The 24,828-nt window shown below is 31.9% G+C and overlaps 2 protein-coding genes across 6 annotated transcripts; one reads left to right on the top strand and one right to left on the bottom strand.

The window, feature by feature from the left end:
- Positions 1–2,264: 2,264 nt before the first annotated feature.
- Positions 2,265–16,773, top strand: LOC131621692 (histone acetyltransferase GCN5-like). Of its 5 annotated transcripts, none has more exons than XM_058892725.1 (13): positions 2,265–2,953; positions 3,240–3,304; positions 3,854–3,934; positions 5,059–5,130; positions 5,594–5,762; positions 6,637–6,680; positions 7,007–7,106; positions 8,374–8,442; positions 8,760–8,808; positions 14,294–14,412; positions 14,571–14,667; positions 15,612–15,758; positions 15,836–16,773. In XM_058892725.1, the coding sequence occupies exons 1-13, from the start codon at positions 2,396–2,398 to the stop codon at positions 15,892–15,894; spliced, it is 1,629 nt and encodes a 542-aa protein (XP_058748708.1). In that variant the 5' UTR covers positions 2,265–2,395; the 3' UTR covers positions 15,895–16,773. The 5 variants fall into 5 exon arrangements, 3 of the variants coding, with proteins under 3 accessions (XP_058748708.1, XP_058748709.1, XP_058748707.1); XM_058892726.1 differs by having other exon boundaries at positions 2,267–2,953; positions 14,574–14,667; positions 15,612–15,753; positions 15,831–16,763; XM_058892724.1 differs by having other exon boundaries at positions 2,267–2,953; positions 15,612–15,753; positions 15,831–16,763.
- A 4,690-nt stretch (positions 16,774–21,463) lies between these two features.
- LOC131621584 (tryptophan synthase alpha chain-like) lies at positions 21,464–23,668 on the bottom strand. The gene is made up of 9 exons (XM_058892625.1): positions 23,443–23,668; positions 23,107–23,253; positions 22,938–23,003; positions 22,736–22,844; positions 22,440–22,516; positions 22,263–22,340; positions 22,114–22,191; positions 21,841–21,900; positions 21,464–21,729 (listed from the first exon to the last, which is right to left on the bottom strand). Exons 1-9 carry the CDS (start codon positions 23,638–23,640, stop codon positions 21,595–21,597), a joined length of 948 nt encoding a protein of 315 aa, XP_058748608.1. The 5' UTR covers positions 23,641–23,668; the 3' UTR covers positions 21,464–21,594.
- Positions 23,669–24,828: the final 1,160 nt, after the last annotated feature.

Here is a 24,828-nt window from a genome sequence, read left to right as displayed (position 1 = left end):
TTAAAAATGAATGTTTAAGGATAAAAATAAACCTTTAAATTAAATTAAAGAATCAAATAATGCATTAAGATTCTCTATGTGAGTTAAGGTATAGTATCTAAATAGCTTTCCGTCTTGGAAACAAAAATTTAAATAACAATGTTTAAAAAAGAAATTACCAAAAAAACAAGTTTTTTAGAAAATTTACCAAAGTTTCTAGGTTTTGCAGACCCTCCGGAGTATGCGCCAAACCATTTGGCACATTGGTATAAGATTTTCTTGAATTAGCCAATTCATTTGGCTCATTAGTGTAAAAAGTAAAAAAAAAAGAAAGAAAAAAACACCCACATAGGCGCCAAACCATTTGGCTAACCTAATGTGGGTGACACATTGACACTAAACCATTTGGCGCATACGCATAATTTTTTTTTACCAATGCGCCAATTCATTTGGCGCATACTCTAAGGGGTCCTGCAAAACCTAGACACTTTGGTAAATTTTCTGAAAAACTTGTTTTTTTGGTAATTTTTTTTTAAACTTTGTTATTTAAATTTTTTTTTCTCCGTCTTGCCTTGTTTTGAAGTTTAGTTTTTAATTAGCTTTAAAGAAAAACCAAGTAACTTTTCCTTGTTTGTTGAAACAATTTAATTGAAATATATTTTTTACACGGTTAGCAAATCATATATGTTAAAATTTTGTGGATGTTTGATTTTCAGCGAATCATAACCGTTAAAGTTGGATAGATGTTTGACTTTGTCTTTAATCATATATATAAAATATAAAACAACACCTGCAAATTATAATGATGGACAGATTGTCTAAAGAGAAAAAAGAGTATGCACTAACCGTGTAAAATATTTTTACATTTTTAACCAATCACGAACATGTATAACTAAGTCACAATTTTAATTTTAAGAGTGGAGGTCTATTTTAGTCCTTCACAAAAACTGCATAGGACAGATTAGTCCCTGAGAAACAAAAAGTCTCTATTAAATCCTTTACAAAATTTAACCAAGTCATGTTAGTCCCCAAACTAATATTTTTTTAAACCGGTTTTTTTCTTACTTTTGAACCGTAACTGAGCTGCCAATGAAGACCCATTTTAGTCCCTTACAAAAAAGAGAGAGTCCAAATTAGTCCATAACAAACAAAAAATTCATATTTAATCCCTTACAAAATTTAACTGAGCCATGTTAGTCCCTCTTTTAATATTTTTTCAAAGGATTCTTTCCTATTTTTAATCCGTGACTGGACTTGACAAGATAAACCTGCTTTCAGAAATTGGAAACTCAGACAAGATAAACCAATTTTCTTCCCATATATCATGTGTATTATTTTCGCCACAAGTATTATTTACAAAAATAAGAAATTAGCCTAAATCACTCCAGTGGCAGAACTAAACCTTCTTAAAAGATCATTAACAATTGAAATAATAACAACACCTAATACACAAAAATACATAACAGGAAACTCCGTAGTCACCCATCCATAAGTCTGATAATAAACCCAATAAAAAAACATCGTGGTATCGCGATGATTTATCTACAATTCATTCACAAATAATTTCAAATCGACAGTCGTAAAATAGGAGTCCAGACACGGTTTAAAAATATGAAAAAATCGTTTGAAAAAAATATTAAAAGAGAGACTAACATGACTCAGTTAAATTTTGTAAGAGATTAAATAAGAATTTTTTTCTCAGGGACTAATTTGAACTCTTTCTTTTTTGGGAGGGACTAAAATGAGTTTTCACTGGCAGTCTAGTCACGGTTCAAAAATAAGAAAAAATCCGGTTTGAAAAAAATATTAGTAGAGAGATTAAATGACTCGGTTAAATTTTGTAAGAGATTTAATAGAGACTTTTTATTCTCAGGGACTAATTTGTCCTCTGCAGTTTTTGTGAGGGACTACAATGGACCTTCCCTCTAATTTTAAAATACTGGTATAACATATCTTAATGTTATAATGGAAATGCACTAACAGTGAAATTTTTTACACTGTCATCCAATGAGAATATATTATTCTGCCATGTCATGTTATTAATTTAAAAATAACGGTGTGACTTGGTAGAATGCACGGTCGTGATTGGTTGACAGTGTAAAACTTTTAACACTAATAAAACTTTTTAAACTGTTAGTGCATCACCCCTTTTCTCTAATTTTATTATACGATGGTGTAAAATTAATTTAGATGGATAGTTCCACTACGTTTTATCTCTTAATTTCTTGTTTGTTTAAAATATGTTACAATGACTCGTAATGCATAAGAATTATTCTATCATTGAAAACTAAAAACATAGTATAAACGAAAGCTACATTCTCTCAAAATAAAATATAAACAAACGAGTTGAAGGTTGAAGAAAATAAAAAATAGAAGCCGTTCGATAACTGAGAACCAATTGAAGTGAAACCCTAAGATGGAATCACACGGTGCCGGACCACTCCGTTCCCGGAGTTCCCAGTCCGCTTCACCTTCCCACTCCGCCTCTGCCTCCGCCACCTCCTCCATCCGCAAACGCAAACTCGTATCCGAAGATCACGCGCCTCCATTTCCACCTTCTTCTTTATCCGCCGACACGCGCGACGGCGCACTTACCTCCAATGACGACCTAGAAAGCATTTCCGCCCGTGGTGCCGACTCTGATTCCGACGAGGACTCAGAGGATGCGGTTGTTGACGACGACGAAGACGAGTACGACAATGATAACGGTTCCTCCATGCGGAATTTCACCGCTTCCAGGCTCAACAATGCTCCCGCTGCTCCCCGCAATAGTAAGCTCAAAACTGAAAACTCCACTGTTAAGATCGAACAGTCCGATGTGACTAAAGATTCTGGACCTTCTGTTCCCGGTGCTGCTCCCGGCGCCGGTTCTGTCCCCGGCATTGTGGTTAAGGAGGATGCAACGAAGATATTCACTGAAAATTTGCAGACCAGTGGTGCTTACAGTGCCAGGGAAGAGAGTCTCAAGAAAGAGGTTTTGTTTAATCTCCTTTAACTTAATTTCATGATAAAATTTCACAGTTATTTGTTAATTTTGTTTGAAATCTGTTCTCAAAACTCCAAAATTATTCAGGATTCAAATAGGATTATTTACTTGCTTGTTAATGTCAGTTAACTGCTTAAATTTGTTACTAATGTCATAGTTTTGCATTCAACATTTCTTTTAATCGGTTTAAATTTGCTCACAGATATTAGACAAAATGTTATAAAATTGTTTGAGGTGACAGGTTTCATGGTTATGTCTGTATTGTCTTTTTCAGGAAGAAACTGGAAAACTCAAATTTGCATGCCTTTCTAATGATGGTGTCGACGAGCATATGGTTTGGTATAACACTTATGCTTCCCTGCCTGCCTATACTAATAATCTTCTTAGAAACATTTATTTATGAAAATAATATATGTTACTTTACTGCTTGTAAGTCTAAGATATAAGTTAGAGCAATCTTATACTTGTTGCAATTTAAAGATGTAATTGACATTACATTTATCCTCGTTTTTATAGGAGAGATCAAATTAGTTACTGAAGAATTTAAATCAAAAGTATCATAAAGTTATCAAAGTTGAGCATAATAATACTCCTAGTCCTAGTTTATGCAGAGTATTTTTCAGTAGACCAAATAACGTGTATCATAAATGACTATTAACCTAATGACTACATTGTTTTTGTGCAATTACAAATTAGTGCTAGAGTCTATGCAACATGAACTTACATTAGGCCAAGGCACGTGCTCACCCCCATTGCATCCGCTCCTGCATGTAGTTTAGTCTGCTGTTTTCTTTTGTTTGTTAAAACTCCAAAGTTTTTTAGTGGGTGAAATCATCATTACTAATATTATGTTCTATGCTTGCCATTGTTATTTGTTTTGCTCCTTAGGTTGATAGGATTGAAGAATATATTTGCTAGACAACTTCCCAATATGCCCAAGGAGTACATTGTCCGACTTGTTATGGATAGGTAATGCCCACAATCTTTTTAAGTACCCGTTATACTTTCTTACTCACACAGTGCTTAAATTAGTCTGGGTATGTTTGGGATTTGGTGAAAAATTACTTTTCCAATTCAAGCCTAAAATAATTCCCAGTTGCACTACCCAACATAGCCCTAAAAAAGCATATCTTATATTATCTGTTTATCAAATATAATAATGTTGACCAATACTTTTTACTATTACTAGTTTGGAATGTAAATTTTTCTTCATTTGTGACGACTGAAAAACAGTGTAGTTAAATATCCACCATGGCGGCGCTATGGAGGATGTACATGGCAATTTTTGGGCTCGCCGCTATGGTAAATATCAATCGATATTACGGGTTTTTCCGCAATAATCCGCCATAATGACACTGCTAAGCGGCCAATATGGCGGGATTTTGGCTCTCAGCCATGGACCACCATCAACAATACAGCTGAAAAACTTATTTGACTATAATTACCTCCTCCCTTTCTCTATTCATTGAAACAAAGATCCTAAAATTTTCATGTAGAGAAATGAGGAGATATAGTTCTAGTTTATTACGAAGTGGAAGTTTATAAAGTTTTTTTCTGTTGTTTTTATGTTTTCCCGAAGAAACTAGGAATAGAAGTGAAAGACTTATAACTATTTAATGCATAATAGATTAGTATTTTTATAACTACTTTACGTAATTCATACTTGTGGCATTATTAATATACTGTATCTTTTGCTGCTTCAAAGTTTGAAGAGTATTTGAAATTTGATATGGAGGAGAACTGTAGGTTTACCAAAGGGGCATACCTGAAGGAGTAATCTTCATTTTTTAGCAACGTGGTACTTTGACAAGAAGACCATAGTTTGTTATCTGTCTTAAATCACTATTATCCCCGTTCTTTTATTAACGAATAAGTTTTTTTTTAAGGGGTATCTGTTGTTTGATAGTTTTTGAGATACTTCTTTTACAAAATCTAGTTTGCACACATGGTCAGTTCATACTTTCCAGCTAGTCAATTTATTGAATAAGAACTGCATGTTAGATTTCTGTCTTCACTAAAAAAGTTCTCCATTGCTACTCTTGAATTTTTCCTCATCTCGGTTATTACAAAATCTTTTCATGTTAAATTTGTAGGAGCCATAAGTCTGTAATGGTTATAAGGCGTAATCACGTTGTTGGAGGCATTACATATCGTCCATATGCAAGGTAATAACTCATCTCCACTTTTTTTTCCGGGTTCTAGCAGCCTTTACTTTATATTTTTTTCTCATAAATATTTAATTTATATTTGCGCCGTTATATTGTTATTGTTCTTGTATCAATAACTGGGAACAGAATGTTTACAGTAGTTGTTATCACAGGTTAGCTTATTAAAGAGGTGAACTGTTGTCTGTTTTAGTTGTTGTTATATTGTTTTATTAGTATAATTGTACTTTCTGCACATGATAAAAATGCCTCTCAAGGCCCATATAAATTAGTAATCTGAGAATCAGTTTGATTGATAATTTTATCGAAAATACCCAAGCTGTAAATATATGTGGTACTTCCTTGTTTTCCCCTCTTATTTTTTCTATAATTATTCCTCCCCATCCCCAAATAAAAAATCTTCACTTACAAGGATTGCCCTGTGGTTTAATTTATTAATGCTGTTGTGCACTATGGTTGATAGCCAGAGGTTCGGTGAGATAGCCTTTTGTGCGATTACAGCTGATGAACAAGTAAAAGGATATGGGACCAGATTGATGAATCACTTAAAACAGTATGCACGTGATGTAGATGGGCTGACACATTTTCTCACATATGCTGACAATAATGCTGTTGGCTATTTTATCAAACAGGTTTGTGATCCCTATTTATGATCATTACCATTGGGGTATCTATTGATATCAGTAGTATGATAAATATTTTGCTTTCTGACTAAACAATACATATATTATGAACACTTTCCCTAAATATTAATCTTTTTGCCACATGGGTTGCAGCAATACACATGGCAGGAAAAACAATAAAAGCAACATGCAAATGTCTAACATGTGTAGTTGCAATGTTTATTGTACCAAGCCGCCAACCACGCACTGGCGCGTCACATCCCAGTTGGATTGTGCCAATAGGGTGGTACATCAATGTGTATTGCTATTATGGATAAAACGGGTGATGTTGCTAAAAGAGCCATACTTTGGGAAATTGTTTGAAATGCACAACTATAGTATAGTATGAAGCTTAAAAATCCTGTATTTGGGGTAAAACCCATTTTTTGTCTGATAAGGGGAATTTTTTTTTGTGGTCTTGTTGGCTTACTAATATACCATAGAGATGCATCTGGATTTTACTAGCTGGCGTTAGAAAAATAGGAAGTATGTTATGAGTTTCTTCTGCCCTAAATCTAGAAAAAAATAGTTAAGTTATCTGTTATGAACCATCTTTTTTGTTTATTGGAGGAGGCTATCAATTTTAGAGTATAGGCAAAGAACTTTCACCAAGTCCCGTCTATTTCCTGGTCAAGTTTGTCATGGATCTGATACTAAGAAGCATAATTTCCCTGCATGGTAGCAGTCATGCAGGATCCATATATTTGTTCTTTCTATTCCATTTAAACTTTTGGTATTCTGGAAATTGTTATTTAACTTTGGGAAGGGTTTCTGTGCAATAATGTCCTTATGTTGAATTAACAGCATTATAAAAATTTGCAATGTTGTTTGGATGTATTTTCAGGGATTTACAAAAGAGATTTTCTTGGAGAAAGATCGATGGCAAGGGTATGCTTATACTCAATTTTCTTGTCTCTGATATCTTTAAGAAGCACTTCCTATTAGGACATTCATTTCACGATTTTACAGTGGATGCTGTGTCTTTTAAGTTAACTGAAATTTTTGATCTTAGATTTTGTTGTTAAATTTCTATTTAGTTGTTGAGGGTGTGGGGCTGTAAATTTTAGTTGAAGGGATTTTTTAGTATTGATTATGATTTTTCACCCATAGAATGAGAATTTTGTGATGCACTATTTAAGTATTTATTAAAATGGATGTACTTATTTTTTTTTATACTGTCTATGAAAATTCATCATAAATACTTGTCTTTTCAGTTACATAAAGGATTATGATGGGGGAATTCTCATGGAGTGTAAGATTGATCCAAAGCTTCCTTACACTGATTTATCAACTATGATCCGTCGTCAAAGACAGGTACGTTAACTTGTATTTTTTAATCAAATTTTACTTTGCATTGCATTGTTAAAATAGGGTCATATCACCCATTTAATTGCCATTTATTGTTTTAGATAAATCATATTTTAATCCCAAGCACGCAAATAACTGAAAATAAATAATACATCATAATAATATTAAATCTTAGAAAAAACTTATAATCACATGTAATTACGTTATGGTGCAACGCTACGATCTTTCAACCTCCTTCTGATCCTGGGTGGAATCTCCATCTTGAGAACAGTAGATCAAACAATTTGCTGTCATAAGGATGGCTTACCTTACAATGTTATTCGACAATTTATGTATAGGGATTATATGAGAGCAGGGAATTTTTATAGCTATGAATACTGATGATAAAAGGTTCAACAAAATGATTCACCCTATCTCTGGTCATGGACTTGGTTGTACATATTGAATAAAAGAGCACAAATCTGAACCACATACCGTAGTACAAGAGCAATAAAACAAAAAAAGAACAACACAAAACTCGAATCCTGAAGAGCTTCCTAGCTGAAAGGATGTCCTTGAGAGGTGATGTTTTGCTGCGACTTGAGGATGAGGGTTTTCTGGAGCGACTTCCTTGTTATAGGAGATCAAGAATGTCAGTGGGATGTGAATGTAAGCTTTTTTAGGAGGCGGTAGGTCCTAGATGTCCGAGTCGCCTATATATTCTTAAACATAAACATACATTACTGACACAATTAATAATAATAAAACATAGCCGCATAACTAACTCTAATTGTTATTTTTGCCGTCTCTTATATTGAAGCCTTGGGTCTGGTCTCTTCATTTCTCCGGTCTGGTCAATGCATTACGTTTGTTTTTCTATGATGTGTAGCTGGTTGGGTCTGGTTTAATTTTATGGAAAAATTGAGTTATTTTTGTGTTGTATTTCAAATCTTTTGTTATAATTTTGAATGCATTTTTTGTTGTGCGCTGGCCTGGTTTGATCAGTCATCTGTTTTTGAATGCATTATCTTTGTGTCTACATGATGTGCAGATGGTCTGGTCTCTTCTATATTTTTGAACGCATTATCTCTGTTTCTATATGATGTTTAGCTTATCTGGTCAAATTGTGTAAACAAATAAGATATTACTGTGTTGTATTTTCAGTCATTTTTAATATTTGGAATGCATTATCTTTGTTTCTTTATGCTGTGTAGCTTCTTGCTAGTCTATTTTTTATTTACCACTCTTAATAAATCATGATGTGTTTGATCATTATTGTTGGTTATAAGTGTAGGCAATAGATGAAAAGATTAGAGAACTGTCGAACTGTCACATTGTTTATGCTGGAATTGATTTTCAGAAGGTATGTGGCACTCTAAATTCTGCTTTTTTTTCATTTCCTGTATGGCATTTTATGTTTTTCCCATGTCAAGTGACTTTCGTAAAATTTGGATTATATTATCAGCTTAATGAATATGAATATTGCATGGGATATTTAACCAATTGCACTGCTCTTCCAATATCTAAGCATGCTAACTTCCTTAACATGAATAATGAGTAAGGATAGGGAAAATAATCATCTTTTATTTTGGTTGAAGCTACATTTTTCTTTTTCATATGTAAGTCTGATTGGAAAGCTTATAGTATATTAACTTTCCCCTCCTGATTGACACTATGCAGAAAGAAGCTGGTATTCCTAAAAAAATTGTTGATGACATCCCTGGTTTGAGTAAGTAATTTATTCCCAATTTCTGTTTAGCTACTTATCAACATTTTTGTTTGGTGCCTATGGAAAAATTTATGCATTACCTATCTTCACAATATGGCAAGCTTCGTGTCAAACTTTTTTGTCTCTTTTTATAGGTTAGTTAACTTATACTTGTATAATATGTCCACCTCTCTCATCCAAGGCCTTATGAATGATTCCAAGTCTTTGTGCTTCTTAGTGCTGAATGCATCTTACTGATTAACTTTTTCTTGAGCTAAAGGAAAATGGGAGGTGGTATTATTTATGATGTACGGAATTAATGCCATTTTTTGAAGTTCTTGAGCTGTTTGGATTAGGTAAAGGAGGGAAACTCTCACCCTGTCTGGTAATTAAAATTAGAGGGATGTTCCATTTTCCCTTTATTTAGCTTGGGGTCAAATAAGTTATCGATCTCTATAAATATCTTAAATTTTGGTTTTAGTCCCTCTATGATTTTTCATCAAGTTTTGGTCTCCTTAATGTTTTCCGTCACAACTTTTAGTCTCGTTAACCGAGTTTATCAGAATTTGATGTGGCATTGCCATGTGTGCTTTTATAATGACCTAGATTTTTTTAATTATTTAACTACGCACACATGGAAATCAATCTTTTTTTTTTGTTTGACCAAACCAACCTCCATCTTCTCCAAAATCCCTAGCAACCGTGGTTGTGAAGCAGTGTATGCAGGATTGCGAGTTAGCACGTAATCTCATACAATTTTACGTTCCAATAGCATGTCGGCGTACTGCGATTCAGGTGGGATCGCAGTTAACAAAAACGGTAAACGGCACGAGTTGTAAAGTAAACTCGTTTTGAGTTCTGAGCCGCAGCGGCTCCTTTTTTTGGGTTTTTTTTGAGAAAAACTCTAATTTTTTAAAATGGGCCTGGATCGCGTCATAATTTAAACCCATTATTTTTTATTATTTTAAATAGAAATTCAGAGATATGCCGTATCTCAAAAAACGCAATCCTTACAGCATATTATTACTCTTTTGTTTCCCCATAAGTTCTCTTGTTCTATCACTATTCTTCCTTATTAATTGCTTCTTATTTTTTATTCTATACAGAACGACTTCTTCCTTAAACGCAACCATTCGGCTCTGTTTTTTTCCTCCCCTGTTCTTCTAAGAGATGATTTTTAATTTGAACTTAGTTTTTATGATTATGTTCTGATTTTGAATTTATGATAATGATAATGAACTTATGAATTTATGGTTATGATTGTGTACTTATGAACTTCTATATGATTTTTGGGCATGATATATACATAAAAATTATTTTTCCACTAGTAGGATCTTATTATTCGTGCTACGATCCTCGAGTTACGATATTCCAATCCTCCATCGATTCTGTGTAGACTCTATCAAGGTTGTCAAGATCGAGATCTTACCTAAGATTGGAAGAGTATAGCAAGATCGTAAAATATAAAATCGTAGCTAAGGTCGGAAGATCCTACCTAATTATTTTTGTAAGATGGAGAGGAGGTAACAAGATCGTAAAACATAAGATCGCAACAATAATCATAAGATCATACTAATAATAGTATATATTTAAAGTATCTTTACTTGATTCATGGGTTTTTTTTCACAGTTGGGCTACAACACACGATTATACTTAAGAACGGGATCGATGGGGGTGAGTGAGACCTTAAAATCTAAAATTTTAAGATCAAGATCTTGAGAACCATGGACTCAAGAGTTTTTAAACAATCCTATGAAGGAATGGAATCAAATAAAAAAACCATCCAGATTTTTTTTTCCTTAACTGAAGCCGAGAAACCTAAGGATAATGATACTATAAAAATGGTAAATTCAATTCAAATCTTTTAAAAGTTAAATGAAGAAAACCAAGTTCAATAAGGTAGCAACAGTGAAAAAACTAGCTGCAATGAAGGCAATCAAATGAAGAAAACCATTCAATTTATAGTATTCATCTTTTCACTTTTTAGATTCCACATTAATGGTAATTGATTTCTTGCTGTCTCTAAATCCTAACAAACCCATTTTTTTTCTTCTGATTTACTAGTATTGTTCTCTCTTTTTCACCCTTGCGTTTCTCAATATCTTTTCCATTAGAATTAGAGTTTGACTTGATTAATCTCTACAAAACCGATTTGTAAGGTGAGAGATGTCATTCTATATAAACTTTTTGTAGGTTCTATCTTTAACCAATGTGAGACTTGAGTTTTTTTAACACACCCCATGCCCATAAATGGTGGATGACCCAAATTGATAGGGTCTTAATAACATATCAGAATTAAAGTTTGAGTTAACTCATCCTTATAAAACCAATTTGTTAGGTGAGTGGTGCCACTTAATGTAAACCCTTTGTAGGCTCTTTCTTTAACCAACATGTGATTTGAGTTTTTTCCAATACTTGCGAATCACGGATTAGGGGTCTTGAAAAATAACATGACAAAAATTATGTTTTGAACTTGCTGTCGGCTAGGTATAAACCCATCCTCTTTTTACTTGTTTTTGTTTTTCTTTCGCCGCTGCTATTTGTTTAGGTAGTTTTTTCTTTTATATCTTCAGATTTACATGATACCTAGGATTCTCTACTTCATTTAAAAAAACAGGATGGTTTTCTTTATTCCTTTCCCTTCCTTCACTGCCCATGGTGTGGGGGATTTTGGAGAATATGACTTTTTTATTTTGGGTGAGAAGATGATGATTGGTTTTGCCAAAAAAAGTTGAAGATTCGTTTCCACTTATTTATTGTTATTTTCTTTATTTCCATATGTGCATAGTTAAATAATAATATCAAATTCAGATCATTAAAAAAACACATCACATGCCATAAACAGATTCTGTTAACTTAGTTAAAAGGGAGGACTAAAAGTTCAGACGGAAAATATTTTGGGGACCAAAATTTAATGAAATTTTTTAGGACTAAACAAAATTTGAGATTTTTATAGGACCAAAAAAACTTATTTAACTTTTTAATTTGAAAAAAGAATTATGTCTCCCTGTCAATCCATAAATCCAAGGAGTAAGGACTGGGAGAACACATGCTCCTCCTTTAGTCCTTCTGTTCCCTTTTCCTCAAAGGACTTCCAAGCAAAGGCTTGATCACCTTTCGTCTCCCCCCTACTTCCAACAAAGATACTATATCTTAAATTTTGGATTTTGCCTAACTCAATTTTACTAAATCGGCTTGTAAGATGAGAATTGTCTCCACTTATAAACATATCTTTAGTCTATATCACCCGTGTATGCAGAACTGCTAGTTGACTCGCTAACTCGTCCGAGGTAACGTTTCAGGAGCATGCCGGCGTGCTGAATCAGAGGTAAACTCGTATGGTGAAACTCGGTAAACTGGTCCGAGTTGAAATTGTGACTCGTTTTCCATTCTGCAAGGCGGCGCTTCTGTTTTAAGGTGTTTTTTAAGGAAAAACCCTAATTTTCTAAAATGGGCCTAGATCAGGCCGGGTTTCTTTAAATGCTGATTTATTTCTAAAATAAGAATTCATAAAGACATGATCAAAATTTATCTTTTTCAAGAGAAACGTGTATCATGAAATAACTCGGTACAGAATTATTTCAACATAAATTCTCTTTCTTCCATGTTACAGACTTATTTCAACATAAATTCTTTTCCATTACTTCTTCCTCTTTAACATTCAAGCTGCTTCTTCTTCCTCGCTAACGAATTATCTAAACAGAATTACTTCCTCTTTTCCCTTTCAGATTCGAGCTTCTTCTTCCTCTTTCACATTCAAGCTTTTTATTTCGTTGAATTCTCTTTCATTAACAAGACATCACCATCGTCAATGCTGACTCGTTGCAGTGCTTTTCAACCTGTAGTAGGATCTTATGATCCGTGCTACGATCCTCGAGTTACGATTTTTGAATCTTCTACCGATTCTGTATAAACTCTCGAGTTTTTAAACATTTCATATCACATTTGATTTGTGACTCTGATAGAATCCAACTCATATAGAAAAGTAAATAGAGAAAATCCGTTTGATTACAGAATGATAATCGCAGAACTTCGAGGTCTGCACCTCCCCAATGTCAAACTGACGACTTTCCAATCAAATTCCAAGGTGTCAGGCTTTGCTCTATTTATGTGCACTCCATTTACTCTTGTTTAATGCATTGATGTGTGACATGTGACCCCTTTCCAATCAAATTCCAAGGTGTCAGGCTTTGCTCCATTTATGTGCGCTCCATTTACTCTTGTTTAATGCATTGATGAATGCATTGATGTGTGACATATGGTAGAAATAAATCAAACTGTTTAGATAGATTAAAAGTTGACAATTAGTTTAAAAACATTCCTTTTTCTTCCTCTCATCATCTCTACCTTCCTTATACTCACAGCCATTCCTCCTTCGATGTGCAACCACCAACCTTAGTGGCAACCATCCCTCACGTTGCCGCCGCCGCAACCGCCAGTCCTAGTGGCAGTATTTGAAATCTCTAATAAAAATAACACAAACAAAAGAGACCTTTGTTATTCCCATCAACTGAGGGTTTGATATAACCTTGAAATAACATAATTATATAAAAAATAAACTTTTTCTTCAAAATTGATAACTGGAATAAAAAATTCAAATTATAATTCATTTAGATTTATTTTAATAAACAATCAATTGATTTCAATTTGAGGGTATGAATGGGACGGGGATGTCTAAGTTGATCACAACATGATGATAAATATATTATTAGCATCGATGACTTTGGGTTGCTTTGTGACGGCGGCGGTGGTGGAAGGGTGAGAGATAGCAAAACAGCCCCGCTGTGTGTGGAGCAGAAGGGATAAATGACACCACTCAGAAGGACGGCGGAAGGAGGTGGTGACGAGCATAGGACTGAGGGGATGTGGTGATGATGTGCTGAGAGGAAGAAGATGAAATCCTAAGTTGTATAGTTAGGGTTTTGTTTTTTTCTGTTAGATAAATACTTTGTTTTAATCTTTTAATCTCAGCCCTTTAATTTATTTTGCACCTCACACATAAATGGAGCACACATAAATGAAGCAAAGCCTAACTCAATTCCATGATATCCTCTCTCTCTTAATCACCCTCTCAATTTATAGATAACACTTTCATTCTCCTAATTAATTAAGGGTAATGCTAACTTGTGCCCAATGGGCACATGTTAAGAAATTTATAAATGGAATGTTTGTGAGAAACTGTGTTTGAAAATTGTGTATTGATTTGATTAAAAATTTATAGTTGATTTATTTATTTACTTTTTCAACACAAATTTCATTTATAGTTTCTTAACATTAATTCTTATTCTAATTGCAGTGCAGTTACACATGACACTTATAATAAATAAAAACTGCCTACTAATTAAGGCTAATTTGGAACATACTCTTATATTTGACCATCAACTTGGATGTTGTGGAAAAATTGACCCACAACATGCTTATGAATGAAATGAATTTCTTTTTCCTATTTTTCCGTATGGTGATTTCCTGATCAAAGTTTTAATTTGTGACTGAATGCCAATTACAGGAGAGGCTGGATGGACTCCTGATCAGTGGGGTCATTCGCGGTTCAGAACTTTAGGGGGTTCTACTGACAATGCTGCAAACCTGAAACATTTAACCGCGTTTATGCGTTCACTTCTCAAGGCAGGTTATTGATGTTGCACTTTGACTCAAATTTTGCTTATTGATCTTTTTGAAAATGATGCATAGATTTATATTCATGGATAATCACACCATAAAATATGCCTGGGTGGAATAGTTAAACTGAAGAAATTAACTATGACAATCATTTTTCTTTTCAGCAGTCATTGCTTGATCACGCTGATGCTTGGCCATTCAAAGAACCCGTTGATCCACGGGACGTTCCTGATTACTATGAGATCATCAAGGATCCAATGGGTAAGAATGTGTCTAGAAACATGCTCGCTGCTTTTGCTATCTGAAATTGATATCATATTATTTCTTGTCACTTCCTCCCCCGGCATTTGTTTTTGGTATTTATTTCTTGTGCAAGTTGTAAGTTTTGCACTTGTTTCTTATGCGGTATGGTTTGCCAATCTTGGAAGCATGACAAATGAGTGTGAAAATGTTATTAGAGTCTGTGTCACCAAGTGCGTGTTTATGGAAAGGATTAGCTTCTCAGCTCACTTGACCCCCCTCCCCCAAGCTTAGTACATAACAAAATTGAACCATTTATTTGGATTCAGATTCTCATCTGCAAACTATGAAACAATCTAAACAAGGACATGTTGACACTCCTAATATAAAAAACATAGGACAATGACACTGTTACATATTTATTTATCCATCTGCTATTCAAAAAGTTAAAAATATTCTAAACCCTTTATTGGTAAACATTGCTTAGACACATCTTTAACTCTTTTATGGGTTTGAAATTAGTTCCAAGAACTTATAAGGTGTGTCGAAGCAAAACAAAAAATGCGTCGTATGAGTGCCATGGGTGTAGGGCACCAATTGGATTTTCTGACACGTATCTAACGAGTGCCATGGGTGTAGGGCACCAATTGGATTTTCTGACACGTATCTAACGAGTGCCATGGGTGTAGGGGCACCAATTCAAAGATCGTCGAAGCAAATAAAAAACCTACTTTTTTGGGATACTTATAAAAAATTTCCGACACGTGTTGGAGTGCGACATGCGTCGGACAGCTAGAAACACCTAATCATAGGGATGTTTGTGCTTCATCCCTAAAGTTTATCGAGTCTTGTGATTTAAAAAACTTGCAAGTGAATTTTTAACAGCGAGATCTTCCACAAAATTTTTATGTGAAATCATATAACTTGCATATGAAATCTATAACATATTCCTAATTTGAACACAGATCTGAAGACAATGAGTAAGAGGGTGGAATCAGAACAATATTACGTGACATTTGAGATGTTTGTTGAGGATGTGAGAAGAATGTTTGGGAATGCACGCACCTATAATTCTCCAGAAACCATATATTACAAATGTGCTACAAGGCATGGTGCTTCAACCTTCTGTGTACTTTTCCTCCTTTACTTTATGCTGTTTCTTACATCCTGATATTCTTTTGCAGGCTAGAAGCTCACTTTCAAAGCAAAGTAACATCCGTCCTCCAGTCTGGCACCAAAATTCAGTAGGGACATTTCAACAGCCCTGCATACTGCTGCATTAGATATATTTTTTTGATAGTCATTTTCCATACAAATCATTAAGCTGCGTAAATAGTAGTTTCAACCTGTACCAATATCTTGTTCTAATGAGTGGCAATTCTTGACTGATACTTTTGTGTGTGCTATATTTATAATAAGTAATAACATTTAGTGGTAGTATTGTTATAGACTCTTCAATTTTGTAACTTTGTAACTGTTACTAAATTATTAGAAGAGTTAGTGAGTAGTGAGTAATTATTATAATAATTATATTATTAATTTAAAGTGTTTAAGTTTAGAATAAATAGGGGAAGACATTGGGGGAGTTAATCATCGTGAAGTTTGATAGGAAAAGGGGTAATTTTGGCATTGGGAGGTGCAGACCCTCTAAGTTTTGCTATTTAATGTGTAATTCAAAGGAATTCTCCCTATTTTATTTAATATGTCAGTTGGTATCTAAGTTGCTATTTAATGTGTAATTCAAAGGAATTCTCCCTATTTTATTTAATATGTCAGTTGGTATCTATCATATTGCTCCTCTTACCTGCGTGGGTTCGAACATTAATAGATTAATAATACAGTAACCTGAAATAGAAAGTAGCAACTATTGGGATTGATCATTGAATGATCCGCTCGCAAAATAACAATATTTAGGAAAATTTGTAATTTGTAATATATAGATTAACACTCTTATACAATGTATATCTACTTAATAAATTGAATTAAGGGGTGCCATGGCACATCCTCGACATAGAGAAAGTCTGTCCCTCTGCTCATCTTATTAGTTTGCCACGTTATTGTCTCTTACTGAGTGAATCACACCTTTAAAAATGCTTTAGGAATTTTTGAAGATGTATAACCGAATGTACTATTAATTGTTTTTACAAAAATTTGGTTTGGAGATAGATATTCGAAATATTAATATTTAGAGATGTATTTTTGAAATTTGTTCTGCATGCAGTGTGGGCAAGAACAATGTTTAGGTTTGTATTTTTGTTTTAATTTGAATTTTTTTTAATCTGATTAACAGTACTATAATCAATAATTTAATTCAAGCATTAACATTTCAAAAAAAAGAAATCCATTAATTAAAATAAACATGTCATAATATTACAAATATAGTTCTCAAAGTATATAGTCTATTGCGTATGTCTAATTTAAACCCATTGGCTTATCCTCTGCCGTCGGTAATCCAAGGCATTTGGTGCCTTAGTATAAATGGAACATGCTAGGGCAATTGCGGGTAGAGTTTCACGGTTGAGTTTCACGGTTGAGTCTCATTCAGCTGTTGTCTATTTAAAAAAATTGGAAAGAGATTAGTTTGAAACTTTGTAGTAAGGACCAAATTCGGAGATGCATATTTGAAAATAAAAAATAATCCATTTCAGAGATGCATTTTCGAAAAAAATTTGTGTTTTGCTTCAATGACAGAAACAATTCTTAATCTTGCCCTAACAACTCAAAAAAAATAACATTACTTATTTGGAAATCTACTACTACCTAATACATTAAAAGTATACTATTTTACTTAATACAAGTAAAAAAAGTTAAATGAAAAACTTCCTCTAAAAAGTGTTGATAAGGATGAATAGTGTTCAATGTAGTGTGTTAGTGTGTGTAGTGAGTTGAGATTGATAAGTTTAAAGTAGAGATTTTTCTGTTGCTTGAAAAATTGACTATAACAATGTTGCTCACGAACTCCAATTAGAAAGAAAAGTATTCAAAAAATAAAAAAGGAGAAAATGGAGGGTCAGACACGCGTTATATATACATTAAAAACTTACGGAGATGCATCTCCGAATTAAATTTTGTCATAGTGATGAGTGTTCAATAATTTGCGCTTATTTTGTGTAAAAATTGTGCATCTGTAAATGCATCTCCGAAAATAAAAAGTGTTTTGACTTTTTGTCAAGGGTTTGAGAGAACATACGAAGGTGGAAAAAGAAATTGCCTTAGATTTTGTTTGCGAGTTTGGAGGGGTGGGGGAAGAAGACTTCTGAAAACGAAATTTTTAAAAAATATAAGAAAATATTTGACATTTTTAAAAAAAATAACTTTGTTTAGAATGATTAGAGAGTCATTATCATTACTATATTTTTAATTTTTAGAATACTATAACAATCTAAAAGATATTTAGAAAATTTATTTAAGCCCTCAAAACTCTCATTCAATATAATTTTTGATTTCTCCATTTTATAAATTTTATGGTGTTATGAATACAACCAAACACTCCAAAACTCTCGTACCCAAAATCTTTTTATTCTTTTCACCCAATTCTACCTATTTTTCAAAACTCTCGTCTTCCTTCTTCTCCAAATTCACAAACAAAACATTAGTTTAAACATTAATTTATTGTGTATAAAGAAGGGAAAAAAAACTTTAATCAAAATGCTATATTGACTGGTTTCGGACTTCAACCAAAAACTATGTAGTTTTTCTCATCTCAAGACCTATGTCATTAATATTATCAACTAGTTTGAAAGAATGGAGAAAAGTTTATAGCTCTATAAGGTTTTTTTTTTTAAAAATTTATTATTAATTAATACAGCAAGCAAGCTGGGTGAATCAAATCAAATTCTCCTTCATTTCATGGTGCTTTCAGTTGAGAGTAATTATTTTTCAGATATCACAATCTATAATATAAATATAAGAAAACTCTATCTTTTTCAACAACTCCTCTGGCTGCGACACGTGACTTCATGGTAGCAAGGAATTCTCTTCTTTAACTTTCAACCTGGTTCATCCACGTCACCACTCTTTTGGCTTCTCAAATGTTCATCTGTTTCTAACATGCAGCAGCAGTTAATAATCCATCCCTCCAACTTCCAAATGCAGCTCCATTATCAATAATGCTACTCAGTGTGATATTTATAACGTTTCACATATCTATCATATAAGAAAAGTCTCCCTTTTCTTGATCATTGAGACTGTCCTCATCAGCTGCTGTCTCCACAATATTTCACATCAGCAGCCACAACCTTCTATTCTTCGATCCATAACTTTTAAGCCTTCTGCTTTCCAAGCCCTCCAACTTCCACTTTCCAAGCCCTCCAACTTCCACATTCCAAAACGGTTTTATCATTATATATAACCGATCATACTTTCACATTCTCTATCATGTTCATCAAACCTAATCGTGGAAATTTTGGTTTATACTATCTTTTATGTTATTTGCAGGTTTAATTTGTAATGTATCATTCTGAAGTACCAATTGGCGTCACTCCATAGTATATGGTTAGTTTTTTACATGGGTTGTTTTGGATTTTTTTCTGGTGGTGCAGACAGTACCAAACATCGTCTATACGATTCGTTTGAAATAAATATTCTTCTTTGACTGCCCTGAAAGTTTGAGCAGTAGAAGTAGAAATCAAGTTGGTTGGTGTCAATATACAAGGGAGAATCTGTTTGAAATTACTGGGTTATGCTTGCGCAAGTTTTGTCGAAATGGTAGATAATATGTAAATAACATGATATTTCATATTAATTCATAGAATGAACTTTAATTTTTTATATTTTAAGTGCAAATGTTAATAAATAAATCTCATAGATTGATTGATTGATTTTATGTTTGAGTGATATTTATATTAAATCTTAGTAATTATTGAAATGGTAGATATTATAATATGTAAATAAGATAATATTTTATACTAACTCATAGAACTAAAGAATATTTTAGTTAGGTCAAATTAAGAAATTAAATTTATCAATATATATATATAAAGTTAGTTTTATAAAATATTATTGATATTTATTTATTGTAAGGTCGAACAAAACAAAAAATAAAGATATAATATAATAAAATATTACAAATTAAAAATGTATACATAATTTTGAAATATATAAGAAAATAGAATCAAAGAATAAAGAAAAAAACAGTATATTTTTTTAGGTAAATAAAAGTTTTGAAATGAAAAGACATAAATCATTTACCTATAAAAAAAATTAAATATCATAATCATCTTTAATTGATTGCAACTTTAATTTTTGATTTAATCTGATTGCAACTTTTGATTTATTATTTTGATTTTTGATTTAATGTGATTGCAATTTTTAACTTCTTATCCATAATAGTCCAAACATTATGGTCGATTTGAAGGTGATTTTAAAAAACGGTTTGGTGAAATAATGAAGCAGCACACCTATTTTCTTGATATAGAAATAATTGGTATATTATTGCAAATTTTAATAAATAAATTTCATTGATTAATTGATTTTATGTTTGAGTGATATTTATATTAAATCTTAGTAATTATAAAAATTATAGATATTATAATATATAAATAACATAATATTGTACATTAATTCATAGAATTAAAGAATATTTTAGTTAGGTCAAATTAAAAAATTAAGTTTATCAATATATATATATATATATATATAAAATTTATAAAGTTAGTTTTATAAAATATTATTGATATTTATTTATTGTAAGGTCGAACAAAACTAAAAAAAAATAAAGATAGAATATAATAAAACATTACAAATTAAAAATATATACATAATTTTGAAATATATAAGAAAATAGAATCAAAGAATAAAAAAAAAGTACATTTTTTAGGTAAATAAAGAGTTTAGAATGAAAAGACATAAATATTTACCTATAAAAAAGTTAAATATCATAATTACCTTTAGTAATCATTGATTGATTGATTGCAACTTTTAATTTATGATTTAATGCATGTGATTGCAACTTTTGATTTCTTATTCTTTTAGTACTTACAATATGTATTTTTAAATTATTAGATTTGAGAAATATTGTACTTTTATATCTTACAAAATTATACTATTTTTACAATATTGTATGATTTACCTAACAAAAAAAATTTTGAGAAAATATTGTACTTTTGTATGATTTACTTAAAATTATCTAATTTTGTAAGATATAAAAGTCTTTTTAACGACCCATACGTTATAATCATTACGTTTGGAATAATTTAATTATTATAGAATCAATACATTAAAATCATATCAATTACTTACCAATATCTTAATTGGTATAAAATAAATACGTTACAAATATATTTAGTACTCCAATTATAATGATGTTGTATCACCAAAAATTGAGTGAATCAAATTATCATTAAAAATTAATAAAAATAATTTATCACCAATAATGAATATTAGCGGGAACATGAAGTTACTGATCAAAATATTGAATATTGACTGAAACATAAAATTACTGAATATTGAATATTAAAAGGAAAATGATGTTTATTGATCAAAATATTCCAAACTTTGGCCCAATCTATTGAAAACAAATTTATATCTTTTACACATCTGTTTTTACGACATTTATCTCTACAATAATATTTATATTGAACAAAATAACACGGCCACAACGGGTACTTATCAAAGATACTGATCTAAATGATTGAACAAGAAGAGTATTCAATTAACCAATCTCAAATTTTTTTTTCAAGAAAACAATCAATCATAAAACAACAAGCAGCAATGTTAAGTATATGAAATCATATCAGGAATCAATTGGCACAGCTCAGTAGAGAAAGTTGATAAATCTAAAGTAGAACATTTATTTCAATAACGAAAATAACCTGTCATAATTGAAAGTGAATAAAAACTTGACCCTATTACATCACATTTGCATAATTTCTTTGAAGAAAATCTTTATTCAATCCATTATCTATGAAGACAACAATACTAGAAGTCTTTGATCTTCCAGACATAATTTCAATCAAGTGCTGATCTTAAGGAGAGAGTGAAATTTTCCAGTTCTTTCAATCCCTCTTGAGGAGTTTTGGCATCACCAAGCAACTTCACCATAGCACTTCCAACAATCACACCATCAGCACCCCATCCCGCCACCTGAAACAAATTATTCGTTCAAAATATTAGATATCTGGATGCGCCAACACTTGTCTGAGTTAAACAATAAGGTCTAGAGTTCGAATCCTAACTATTAGAAAAACGTATTACCTGCTTCACTTGCTCGGCTGTTGATATCCCGAAGCCAACTGCCACAGGCTTACGTGTTGCCTTTATTTCAAGAAAACCATTAGAGTTAGCATTAACATTTTCGAATTAAATTTAGTTACTGCAAACTATTATCATGAGATTCAAAGTTTTCGTCAGATGAATATATATTTTTTATTTAATCTTCATCTAACGACTTTTATCTCATGAATGCAGTAACTCCGTAACAACATTCAATCCAAATTGCTTTTATGAATGAACTGTAAAGAGACAAACCTCTTTGATTTCTTTCAAAAGAGCCTGAACTTTACCACTAATTGATGCTCGAGTTCCAGTGACCCCCAAAGAACTCACCTAATAAAAAAAAGGTTAATACAAAATACAGAAAAACAACCGAATTTAGCATAACTGATAGAAGCTCTTACAAGATAGACAAATCCTTCTGCAACATCAGCAATGGCCTCCATTCGGTTTGTTGGAGTGGTAGGCGTTGTGAGGAGTACCTTCATGACATCAAACAATCAAATGTGCCAAATCATAATAATCATTCGTTCGAAATCCAGAAACAAAATAAAAGAAAATTTCAAAGGCAGCTTGCAAACCAGTTCAATTCCATTCTTCTTAGCTTCTTTCCTTAGAGTTTCGGTCTCCTCCAGAGGAACATCCGGGACTACAAGCCCTGCATAACATATAAAAAACAAAACAATATCATCACTTAAGTAGTGAAGCACAGTGAAATAGTATTAATATTTAATACATATTATACTCAGAGCCGTCTTATGAGGTATTTTTTAGCCACAGTTTAAGCGTGACAAATTCTAGACCCAGTGCGATAGACTGCCTTGCACGTTATCAAAGACGGCTCTAACTATATACCATTACTTCAATTGAGTCTCACCATGAACGCCAGTGTCTTTTACAATGGACATAAATCTCTCAGTACCGCGTTTCAGAATTGGATTGTAATAAGTAAACAATGCAATTGGAGTAGATAATTCTGGAACGACCTGAAAAGCCAACCATTCAGAATATCACAAAAATCAGTTTTATTTTAACTAGACGAAAATTAATATCCTGCCAAACAAAGTATAGTGTAGTACCTCCTTCAACATAGAAATAATCGAATCAAAATCGGTTCCTCTTGCTAAAGATCTTGTAGAAGCAGCCTGAAGTCAGAAAGACACATCGGTTTGAGAATCAATCAAACAATGATATCTAGAATAACAATTACAGTTCCGAGTTTTGAATAGCAAGAAGAAAGAAAGAAACCTGGATAACAGGACCATCTGCTAAAGGATCGGAGTATGGAACACCGAGTTCAATAATGTCAGATCCACATGAATCAAGAACTTTCAATGCTTCTGCTGTGGTTGAAAGATCAGGATCACCAGCTGTGATGTATGGGATTAATGCCACCTTCACACAAATATGCTTCTTAGAAAATAATCATTTCAAAACATTACAAATATATGTAACACTGACCTATTATATTAAAAATGTGTCTGGTGTCTGATACACGATAAACAGATAATATCAATGTTTCATACTCATACAATAGTTACTAATCCATTATAAACATGCAAAAAATAATAAATACAAACTCACTTTGCCTTGTTTCTTGAGGCTTTTGAATGTTTCAGAGATGCTAACTGCTTCAATAGTCCTGTTGGCAGTAGCAGAAACCGAAGTGAATCTTTTAACTGACATTATTGAAACATTGTTAGAGGAAAAACTGAGATTATTGAAACCGGTTTCAGCTTTCTTCAATTGCAAGAAGCATGATGATTTCAGTGCAATAGCCATAATAACCAATTTTCTTCTTAATTCTACACAGGAATTGTACACAGGTTAAGTTCATAGGTGATTAAATAGGGTTTAGTAATGATGGAGAATGAATCTCATGTTTGAAATATTAATTTTTTTTCTTTATTTTTTTCCTTATTTTTCATATTCAACTTTGAATGAATTTCTTCATAAATGGGATGAATTGTCCATGTACAATGTAAGGATGGTTACAATTCAATGGTTTTTCCTCCCCTAATATTAGTTTTTCTAAAAAGAAAATATAAGAATAAAAATATAATAAAATATACTTAGATATTTTAATTTAATAATAATGGTGTAGTCCGAATGAATTGAACGAACTCACATAAACTTTATTTTTTTGGTTAGGTTCATCTATTTGAACAGAATTGATATTCTTACACTAAAAATTGACACTTACACCGTATAAAATACGGTTTTGTATTTTTAAAATATTTAATTAATATTATTTTTTTTCTTTTTGACACATAAAACACATGCACATGTGGTATATTTATACGGTGTAGAGGTAATATATTTGTTTTTGGTGTATAGATAGCACCACTCCTATTTGAATTGTGTACTCTAAATTAATTGGATCCTATAGCCAAAAAAGAAAAGGTCAAAATTTATAAATTGTATTTAGTATTAATATTTCACATAAACTATTTTCTAAATTAAAATTTAGAACATTGTATTTAATATTAATATTTCACATCAATTATTTTCTAAATTGAAATTTATAAAATTGTTATTTAGTATTAATATTGCCTTAACAAAATTGACTCGTTGTGTACTAAAAATAACAATTGACTCCATTATCAATTAAAAATAATAATATTTTAGATGAAAAACATGAGAGATTATTTTAATATCGCATAATTTTAAAAATGTTTGTTTAAAATAAAATATGTCTCATATGAAATTCACTCATTTGCATAATATCATTTAAAATATATATAATCCTTTCCGATTTGAGTGATATTATGCGAGAGACTTTTATTATAAACATGTTTAATTAAGTTAACATTTTAAAAATTAAATTCTTTTATTGCGCAATTCTTTATAAATAAAATCGTACAATATTTTATGCTATTATATATATTTTTATCTGATTTTACGTATATATATTTTAAAATTTTGTTTAGGGGATTTTTTTTAAAGAAATAAGATGTAATTGGGGAAATC

Source organism: Vicia villosa, unplaced genomic scaffold, assembly GCF_029867415.1.
Source record: "Vicia villosa cultivar HV-30 ecotype Madison, WI unplaced genomic scaffold, Vvil1.0 ctg.000010F_1_1, whole genome shotgun sequence".
NCBI lineage: Eukaryota > Viridiplantae > Streptophyta > Magnoliopsida > Fabales > Fabaceae > Vicia > Vicia villosa.
This window is presented reverse-complemented; position numbering and strand designations above follow the sequence as displayed.